The 11,170-nt window shown below is 36.2% G+C and overlaps 1 protein-coding gene across 3 annotated transcripts in view; it reads left to right on the top strand.

The window, feature by feature from the left end:
* DDX46 (DEAD-box helicase 46) overlaps window positions 1-6,194 on the top strand; it is a 54,901-nt gene extending 48,707 nt beyond the window's left edge. For all 3 annotated transcript variants that reach the window (XR_013960876.1, XM_080673742.1, XM_080673741.1), the window contains exons 22-23: window positions 4,227-4,300; window positions 5,575-6,194. Coding sequence is in view for 2 of the 3 variants with exons in the window: in XM_080673742.1 (XP_080529868.1) it covers window positions 4,227-4,300; window positions 5,575-5,622 (122 nt within the window). In the remaining variant the exon portion in view is untranslated. The remainder of the gene's footprint in view (window positions 1-4,226; window positions 4,301-5,574) is intronic.
* Window positions 6,195-11,170: the final 4,976 nt, after the last annotated feature.

The raw sequence follows: 11,170 nt of genomic DNA, 5'->3' as shown, positions 1-11,170 counted from the left end.
GAAAGTATATTGTTAAAAAGGTTTAGTGAAATAAACATTAACTAAAATGACTTAACTATATGTTAGGAATTACTTTTAGGATTTATTTCTTTCCTGGCCAAAACAAAGAGAATTTCACAGAAAGTAAATTAGTACTTTGCCTAGTCATTTTGCTTTTAATTGGTGACCTCAAATTGTTTTTATGTGGCTTCTTACTATAAAGACTACACCAAGAGAAATACATGTGCAGCGTGTATCCCATTTACCTCTAAATAGAAACTGTTTCCTGACCAAAATGCCTGCTGGTGTCAGGGTAGGTTAAGTAGATTAAGAAAGGCATGCTAGAAAATTCTGTTACCAAGATTCAGCTGTTGTTTTTTTTTTTTAATAAGTCCTTGCCTGGTTGCTGTAAACTTTTGTTTAGTTTCCAGAGTTCTGATAAAATTTATTTTAATAGTTTTTGCAAGTTTATTTGCTGCTTTTGTGGAGAAACAGGCTTTTGGAGTTCCCTGCTCTGCCATTTTCACCAGTGTCACTCTTACTATTAGACTTTTTAAAATTAATGATGAATTAGGTAAAACTCAAAGATAAAATCAATGCAGCCTTTGTATTTTCCATGTTATTGCCATTCTACCATTACTGTATAATAAGATTCATACATGTTTTTAATGGTGTACAAAGGAAGTAGATTGAGAACTAGTTAAAGTTCTCAATTTTTCAGTTTTTTATTTGTTTGTTATTGTGACTTTGATAAACTGACTCATATCTATTTCAAGTCCGGTTTTTAAATGGCACCCTTTTATGTATCCTGAAAGACTTTTGGTCTGCCAGTGACTCAGTCAGTGTGTTTCTAAATCATGTGAAACTGTTTTTTATTGTGTAGTAATATGGGGAGTGCTGGCACCCAGATCTGCAAGGAGAGAAAATTACACTGATGTTTTCCTGCATTTGGGACTGGACAGGTCGCCCTTAATTGCTCTGTTCATTAGGCCACTATGCAGGATGGAGACACAATGTCATCCAGTGGAATCTGATGATAAATACAACCTTTGTGTACGTGGAGTCAGCCTTTAGCCTCAGCCTGAATATCATGGGTAGTATTTAAGCAAAACCAGTATGTAAATGCTTGCCTTATAAAGAGGCAAATCAGAGACATGACTGCTCTGAAAAAGGATCTCCTATGTAATTTATTAATTTAAAGGTAATTATGCTTGTTTATTATAGTATAATTGTTTCAAAGTTCCATTACATATAACTTGATCAGAAGTTCCTCCTGTACTAACAAGTGAAGTGAAAAACCCACAGCTTCTGCTGACCTTTCCATCCACCTAGATTAGTTCTGGTCACTTCTCTTCACTGTCAACTTATACTCAGGAAATAATAAGTAATTTTATAATTGAAGAACCTCCCCCCCACCCCTCCACCCCCAAGTAAAAAGATAACCTTGCCAAAAATGAAGCTTGAAAATCTAGACACATAAGATGCTGAATAAAAGCTGGAAATTGGTAATTAAAATGATATAAATCTTGGAAATTTTTCATAGACGATTCGATTTGAAAGGGTCTTTCAAACCAAATCAACTGAACACTAATAGGGTGAAAACAGGTGTTGGAAGGAGCCTAGTGTCATCTGTTTCTAGTTCTGTAATTGGAGGGACCCCACTGCCTGGCTCCTTGGAGGCTCTTGGGCTCAGCAGCTCCAGGCCTCCCACCAGGCAGCGGGAAGGAGAACAGGAAGGACTTACATGCCTAGCCACCCTGTATAATTTATAGCCTGTTTTGTGACCCTCTTTTTACTGGTGGAGAATCCCTTAAAAGCAGCCAGAGTTGTTTTAGGACCAATGAAAGGAAATGCCTCTTTTTCATGGCAGCTTATAAACATATGTAACCTATTACCTAAAGAAGCTATGTTAAGTCAAAAATTTAAATGGTTCAAATGGTCAGACTTTTACTAAAATAGAAAAGTTACTCTTCCATTTGAGTCTAGGTGAGAGTCATTTTCCTTTTTAAAATAGTACAGAATGTCAACAAGCTTCACACCATCTCATGCCAAGTAACATATTTTGCTCCTGAATTTCAGTTTGGTTGTGATTTTAAGTCTGCCTTTGCTCTTGATTCTACCCTTGTTCATTCTCATCTATCTCTCTTCCCTTCCAGCACCCACAGCTTTAAAATCTTGTGGTTGGAAGCTGGTGGAGCTATAAGATTTAGATGTATTGCATAGCCCTACTCATGGCCCTTTCCTTCCTGTTGTTAAACAGTTTCTTCTCCCTCTGCCTCCTCCCCTTCTTCCTGCTTCTCTTCCTCCTCCTTTTCCTCTCCATTCTTCCCTACACTCTTCCTTTCTTCTCTCTGTTGTCAAAAAGGTTATTCACATGTAATAAGTGGGGGAGGGGGATTTTTCCCATATCTTGTGAATTGTTTTCCTCATTTGGTTTTCTTGTATACAGTGATTAAAATGTAGTTCTCTACATTGCACTCTGACATGTCACTCCTAGTCCTTAATCTCTCGTTTACTTCTTTGGTCCAGCTCTCTTCCTCTTAGTGTATACTGTGCTATCTATCTAGGCATACCTACTCCCTGTTCTTGTTGCCTGACTTCACATCTCTCCACATGTCCCCTTGATGGCTCTCTAATCCCTGTCTCTCCTGAACCACTGGTTCGTATTTCCATTGGCATTGCTGACCTTTCCAACTGATGTCCCATGAGCACCTTAATTACAGTGATCTCAATTGAATTTCACCCACCATCACTGCTGATAATACCTGCTCTTCTTCTTGGATTCAGTATCTTCTTTATTCTTATTTTACTTGCTGCTCAACTGTTTTTAGCATCTTACTTTGTACCTCTTTTTTATTGTTTACTTCTGGTCAGAAAAAAACACATTTTGTCCATTCTACCTAAAAAATGTGCTTTCATGGTGGTGTTAACACAATTCTGTGAGAGTACTAAGGAAAAAAACAACTGCCTGGAAATTGGGGAAAGCTGCTTGGAGATATATTTAATTAATTAATAAGTTAATTAATTAAATTTTTAGGGAGACAGAGACATTGATGTGAGAGAGAAACATCGATTGGTTGCCTCCTGCACAAACCTCAATGGGTATGTGCCCTGACCAGGAATCTAACCCACCACCTTTTTGTATACAGGACGATGCTCCAACCAACTGAGCCACATGGGCCAGGGTGTAGAAGTGATACTTAAAAGTTACTCTGGTGGACTGCTTCCTAGCTACTTATCCTGTTGTAATATCTTTACAAGTTTGTTTTTCTAGTAGCCTACAAGATTATAAAGAGGATGGAGTTCTTCGTGTAATGAATCTCTCACAATATACATGATGGGTACATAATGTTTCTTGAATTAATAACTGTGAATGGATGTCTCCAGCCTGCCTCAGCCCCTTGGCTACCTCGTTATGTTCTTTCCACTCTTTTTTTCCAGCCACGATATACTTCTTTTACTCTTCAGTATGTAATCCATCCTTCCTTTCCTCCCTTCCTTCCCTTCCTCCCTCCCTCCCTCCCTTTCTTCCTTCTTTCCTTCCTTCCTTGCTTCCTTTAAAAATGTTTTTATTGATTTTAGAGATCGAGGAAGAAAGAGAGAGAAAATCGATTGGTTGTCTCCCATATGCACCCTGACTGGGGACCAAACCCGCGACCTGGGCATGTGCCCTGACCAGGAATCGAACCAGTGACCTTTCAGTGCACAGGACAACCCTCAACCAACTGAGCCATACCAGCCAGGGCAGCATGCCTTTCTTAATCTATACCATTGCACATGTGATTCCCTTTGCAAAATACTCTCCATGTCCTCTCTTCTACTTTTTCTTTAATCCTCCATTCATCTTTAAGACCTTTCTGAAACATTTGTTGACTTTAAAGAAATAATAAATATCCAATAAATATTTGTTAAATAAATGAACCAAGGAAGTTCTATTTCTCTTTAACTTTTTCTTATTCTCTTTTGGATAAATAGCTAATCATCTTTTCTTCATTCTTTAATCAACATACCAAGAGTTCTTAACAGTACACGTATTGTAACCTCATTGCTTACATTTGAAACTCTGAAAGTATTGAAAACAATAAGCAGCCATTATATAATGTGGATGATGTTTCACCAGTATTGAAAGGCTATCTTGGCCGGTAGCACAATGTTTCTGAAAGTCACCTACAGTATTCCTGGTGGCTCTCCACGACATGGATACATTTTCAGTGTAATTCTAATAATCGTTTTCCACTGCTCACCAGGTGCCAATGAACTGGCCGTGCAGAAAGCAAAGGCAGAAATCACCAGGCTCATAAAAGAAGAACTGATCCGGCTGGTAAGTGAACAAAACCTCAAGGACTTAATTTACTTTTTTAATTAATGTTTTATTAAACTATAATACAAATACAGAAAAGTGCACAAATCACAAACCTATAGCTCGATGAATTTTTACAAAGTAATAAGCACACTGATGTGATTACTATCCAGATCAAGAAATATAGAACATTTTTCAGCATCCCAGAATCCCTCCCATGCCCCTCTTCACCATTCATCTCCCCCAAATGTAACAATATTCTGACTTTTAACATCATAGATTAGTTTCTCCTATTTTTTAATTCTATGTAAAGTAGAATCAAAAGCTCTGTATTTTGTATCTAATTTCTTTCACTCCTCCACATTACTTTGAGGAAATCAGTCCTTGTTGCATGAAGAAATAGTAATTCATTCTTTTTATGGCAATATAGTATTTGATTGTGTGAATATACCACAGTTAATTTATATATTGGACTTTGGGGTTATTTTCATTTTTGGTGTTTATAAATAATGCTTCTATAAACATTTTATTCCATGTCTCTGTGATACAATTAGTGTGCTTTTCTCTTGGGTATAAACCTTGAAGTTAGAATTGTTAATTAGGATTGCTAATTATAGGGTAAATGTGTAGTTTAGCTTTAAGTTGGTATTACTGAATAACTTTCTGAAGTGGTTATACCAGTTTACATCCCTTCTAGCACTGGATAAAAATTCTAGTTTCCCTGAATTTTTACCAGTACAGGGTTGTCAGTGTTTTTAAACTTAGGTAAAGACTTAATTTGATTTTGGAAACATGCCTTTTATAGACCACCTTTCCAAAAGAGGCAGATACGTCCCTGAGTCTTTAGTATCAGTTGAAGCTTGTAAACTCTCCTTACAATTTGTATGTAGGGATGAGAGCCCTTTGAAAGGAAACTTCGTCCTTTCTCTAAGAATGTGTTTTTGAGGACTTTTCTAAAATTCTACTTGCAGAACATTCTTTTGGGGGGAGGATAAAAAGTGTAAAGACTAGAAGATACACAAAACAAGAAGGAAGAAGAAAAACAACCTTTAAATCAAGTGCTTAAGACTGTTTCACCAAGGAGTGATAGAAAAAGGACCTTGATGTCACTACCATTAAGTTGGTTCAAAACAGCTGTCAAGGAGTAGTTGAGAGAACAGAGAAATGATTATTGAACATTTCTTTCTTCCTCCATATAATATTAACATTTTTATTTTAAATATGGTAGTTTTATATGTTTGTAAAGGAAATTTCCTTGCTTTTTCTTACCACGTATCTCTTATTTTCTATTATAGCAAAATTCATACCAACCAACAAATAAAGGAAGATACAAAGTCTTATAAAACATCTGGAAAAAACTTTTCACCTGTGCTGGTCGTGATACATGTGGCAATTGTTGTGTGCAGTTTACAATGTATTGTAAATTAAGATTTTTAAAATTCTGCCTTGCTGATTTTTTAAATATAAGAAACCAGTATTTGCTAAAGAAATCTTCTTGCAGTAAGTACCCCTAGAATTATCAAACTGTATTTGAAGCAGGCCTGTGCCTGTTTTCAGAGTATGATATCCTTTAAGCTTAAATATCAACATTTTAAATATCTGGATAGAATTCCAGAAGTTTAAAAAAAATGGAAATATTTGGACTTTCTATTGAAGGTAATAAAGTACACAAGTTGCTAAGGGGCTATTCACCCTATCCTCTTGCAATGAAATTGCGATAATCTCTTTAGAAAAGGTAAAATCCTGTCTAATTTTGTGTCTCCTTTGACTCAGTGGAACAATATGAACTGGATTTAAGAATGTTATAATAGAATTTTTACAAAATGGGTTCAGTTTTTGTTTCAGTTTTTATCATTATAAATGGACAATAGTTGGACTGCTTTTTGTTTTTTAATTAAAGATTTGTAGTACGAGTCTTTTGCATTTCTTTACACTGCAAAGAATTTTAGTATTTACCACTTAGGTTCACCTCACGCTCTACACCTAGTTACTAACGCTTTTCTAATCTTCATTAAAAAAAGTGATTTGTAGCCTGTAAATATTAATATGATTCCTTCCCCCCCCCCCTGAAAGTATTTGTGTATGCATCTGTACATATAAATACCCTACTAATTTTAATCTGGTTTTCTTCAGGATTATTATGTAGGTTGTGACTTTAAAATTTTCAAACATAATGATAACCATGTTTTAAACTTAGCCATAAGCATCTCTCAGTGAAACTTAATTCATAAGGAATCATAAATTACATTTTTGAGCCTTCAGATATATTTCTTGAGTACTCTAATTTAAATTGATATAATTGGATTACATAATATTCTTTTCCATGCTCCTGGTATATTAGAACTTCATATTATTGTCACTTCTTGAAAGAAGAAAAATTTCAGGAATTAAAGAGACATATTTCTTAAATTAAGAAAGTTCCTTTGAATATTCTTGACTTAGAGTTTTTAGAAAAGAAAAAAATGAAAGCATACTATTGGTGTTAAAACAAATCATTTAAATAGTACATTAAGTGGTTAAGGTGACAAGGCGTATCGATCATTGTTTCTGCAATACTTATCATTACTGAATAACTACAATGTAATTGGGAAATATTCTAAGATGCCTCACATAGCCACTCTCTTTCTTAGAGGAAGAAAACAGACAAAACATATGTAAAAACAGAACCAAATACACCATTTACTCTAAAGCTCCAGGCATTGTGGACTCCTTTCCCCCCACAATTTATGTATTTGCTTATTTTTATTACCTAGTGATAGTTTGTTTTCTTCGATAGAATATGTGGCAGTCCCACATTGGTGACAATTGGTGCTCCTTCAACTTGCTGGATCATTTTGAGATTCAGCATTTTACACCATTTTAGCATTACTGCCTTTATGTTTGTATATCTAGTTGTAAGAAACCACTGATAGTGTTTTGTTCAAAAATGAAACACATTTCTGTTACTACATTTTTTAGTGTCACATTGACTCTTTGATTTTTTAAATTTGAATGATGTATAGACTAATTTGTTTCTTAATGCAATATCAGTATTTGCTCATGTTTTCTAAATTCCTTACAAAATAAAAAGTTGATTCAGTCTGCATTTTCCTAAAATTATCTTTGCTGAAATGTTTTCTGCTGTTTATCTGAATTTGTTTACATTGGTGGTCATGTGAGCGAAGTATTGCACTCTTTGTTTATTTTAAAATTCTGGCAATTTGCTACTCAAAATAGTTCTACTAAAAAATATGTTCCTGAAGAATCGTCTTAGTCTCTGATGGAATTTGTCTTTGGCATAAGACAGATAGGCTATAGGGGAGATTATAGGTTCATGTGCCGGTTGGTATTTTACCACAGTGACACTCTTAGAATGGACATGGAAGTGTAGAATTAAATGATAATGGCTAAGTTCTCTCCAGCCCCTTTAAAACACTTTATTATTATTTGATATATTTCATATCTTACTAGCATTGTACATTGGTGTTCAGCTGGTAGTCACAGTGTACCTGTGGCTTTCTTTGATCCTACTTTTGAGACAGGCAGCCCTACATGTAAAGAGGTGTTTGTTTCTTTGAACAGAACCAGCTCTTGAATATCTGGAATTTACAGATTCCATGAAGCCAGCAGTGGGGTCCTCTTCTAAGGAATATATTAGCATCTTAAGAATCACAAGCTAGAAAGCCAAGCCTCCAGATTTGTAATTTGGCTATTTGTGAGCTCTTTCCCTATGCTGCCTTGCTTTCTTTTACGAAACCATCAGCTAAAGTCCTTTAGTGACAGATAACATAGTGTTTAAGATAGGAGCTGGGGGATGGTAGTTGACATGAGGTCTAGGGTAAAAAGCTACACTTTGTTTAGTAAAAAGCTCCACTTTGGTGCTTTATAGAGGATGATGGATGCCGAGTTCTCAGAGCAGGCAAGAATTATGAGTGGCTAGTATAGTGTGGTGCATGAGAATATTCTTCCTCTTCGAGTTGAGTCTGGAGCTAGGTCTTCACATTTTGGTACATAATTTTAAATAAGAATTGGAGTCTATTGACATTTTGTTATACCTTCTGCTTCTGGCACGAAGAGCTGAAGTTAATGTTTAAAAAAGATGTGTGTGTTAAATGTTTAAAAAAAGATGTGTGCGTAAATATGAAGAGAAAGAAAAATAATAAATGAGTAAGTCTGAAGGGGTAGAGAGGCTGTTTTAACTTTTTGTTCTCTTTAGGTGTTGTAACCATCAGAACACCTTAATAAAATCTCAGTCGAGTGGGGCCTTTAACTTGGAGTCGAACATCTTTGTACACACTGCTTAATAAAACATACATTCTTCTCTTAGGCTAGCTCTCTGGGGTTAATGGTGGCTACATTTCCTTCACTAGATAAAGCTTCCCTGACATGTTAGCAATTGCAGGTATTTGGTATAAGATTATAAGTTCTATATCAACTTACAATTTTTTTCAGGCAGGAATCCAAGTAGAAATGTGAAGAAAAAATGTAAACAAATGTATTATTTGCAAAATTCCTACAATATTAGTGGTCTCACCTTTTTAGTGTCTTATGGCTTAGCTGGTGTATATGTGTATGTTAAGTACATATTGTCAAATCACATGACTGGTGAGGAATTTACTTTTGATTCTTTTTCTTGACCTTGTTCTCTTCTCCAAATATGGCATCAGCTTATAAGAGTTCATGATTTTGAAGCTCGAGCCTTTAAAAAGAAATTTTTAACATGCCCTGGCAGGGTAGCTCAGTTAATTAGAGTATCTTCCTAATACACCAAAGTTGCAGTTGGATCCCTGGTCAGGGCACATACAAGAGTCAACCAATGAATGCATCAATAAGTGGAACAACAAATTGATGTTTCTCTCTCTCTCTCTCTCTCTCTCTCTCTCAAATCAATAAAAAAAAACAACTTTAAGTTTGCATTAACCTTATTCTGTTGCAGAGGGAAAAACTATGAAATGAAGAGAAAGTTTGAACCCTTTTGGAGAACTGTGACTCAGACTTACTTTCTCAGATATTGTTAGCATTTTTATAAAAGAGGTTCAGAATTTTAAAAAAACGAATCATTTTTAGTATTTGGGAAAACCTGGTAGTACATGTTTTGAATATTAGTCCCTTTTTACAGTTTTGCCTATTATAAAAAACGTGAGGATTCAGTATGCAAAATGTGCTCTTTGTCCACAGAAAAAGCATATAATTTGAACTTGGCACTTCGTAGTAGATGGATTTTTAGCAGCCTATTAACTCTAGGCACTTCTAGCAGCCTTGGATGTTAAAGTGCCCTTGGCCATTATTTCTGAATTCCTAGGAGGCTATTGGGTGCTTGGGTCCAGCCAGTGCAAAGATCTTTGAAGGCAGTATTTCCTCTCCATGCCTTTGCCCAAGGGAGCCTTCTGGGAGCTGAGATTCCCAGAACTATACTGTGGACTTTTGAAAAAGAGTCCACTTCATCCCCAAGCCATCCTAGGGCCCAAGTGTCAGATTTGGAAAGCACAGAGGAGTGAATGCCTGGGAACTTCAAAGAACACAAGTTCCTCTGTAACTTTTTATTGGTCTGGTGTGCTATTATAGGTATGTCTGGGGTGGTAACGCTTCTGTGATACACATTCAAGTTTGAAAACCACTGGTAATCTTCGCTTTTTTTGTTGAATTTTGACTTGCTGTGATACAAAACAGTGGTCTCCAAAATGGGGCACATACATAGAGAGCCATTGGAAAGCAGGATGAATATTACAAAATATGTGCACAATATTTTGTTACAATATTGGTATATCTGTTCATTTACACAATTAAAAATAAATTCACATATATGGGAGATACTTGGATCTTAGGCAAGTTGCTTAAATGCTTTAAAAGCCCAATTTTTTTTCATATATAAAATGGGGATATAATACCTATTTCTCAGGGTTGTGAAGATGAGGTGAAATTATATACATAAAAGCCTAAGCGACCGTCGGACCATTCAACTGTTCACCTGATAGCTATGATGCACAATGACCACCAGGGGCAGACTCTCCGACCAGTAGGGGAGGGAGCCTGATTCCTCGTGGAATCAGCCATGGGCTAGGTTGCTGCTGGGGCACTGTCGGCCCTGAATCTGCTTCACCTGCACCCTGGACCCAGAGATTAGTTTTGGCCTGATCCCTGCAGGCCAGGCCAAGGGACCCCACTGGTGCACAAATCCGTGCACAGGGCCTCTAGTTACATATAAAGCCTTAAAGCATAGAAATACAGTGCCTGGTGCATGATAAGCATTCAATAAATATTGGCCCTGGCTGGTGTGGCTCAGTTGGTTGGGCATTGTCCTGTGCACCAAAAGGTCACTGGTTCGATTTCCTGGTCAGGGCACATGCCTAGGCTTCAAGTTCAGCCCCCATTTGGGAGGCAACCAATCAGTGTTTCTCACATTGATGTTTCTCTTTCTCCCTCTTTCTCTAAAAATAATTTAAAAATTAAAAATAAATAAATATTGGCACTATTACTACACTGGGTAAATGGGAGTGTGTTTTCTTATGCTGTCTTTCAATATTGCTGTACCTTTCAATATTGTTATAAGTTGTATACCTAGTAAAGACAATCAGTGGCTACTGATAAACTAAAATCTAGAAAGTGAGATTAATTTTTTTGTATTTATATTTTTCTGTTCAAATGAAATTATTTAAGCACACTTGTTGCCTCCTTTGAGAAGTCTTTAGAGGTAGCCAGCTCTCAGCTCTAGACAAATTCCTTTTATGGCCTACCTTTTGCATATATACACTTAACTATCACTCAAAAATTTTATTAACTGATGACTTGTCTATATGATATGGCCTACCCTGGGCCAGGCTGAAGCTGTTGAAGAAGGAATGAAAAATGTTGGGTTGGGTCTACATTGTATTACAAGGGGATACACTTTTGAGAAGAAATGGGAAGTAAAAT

Source organism: Plecotus auritus, assembly GCF_963455305.1.
Source record: "Plecotus auritus genome assembly, chromosome: 6".
Lineage (NCBI taxonomy): Eukaryota > Metazoa > Chordata > Mammalia > Chiroptera > Vespertilionidae > Plecotus > Plecotus auritus.
This window is presented reverse-complemented; position numbering and strand designations above follow the sequence as displayed.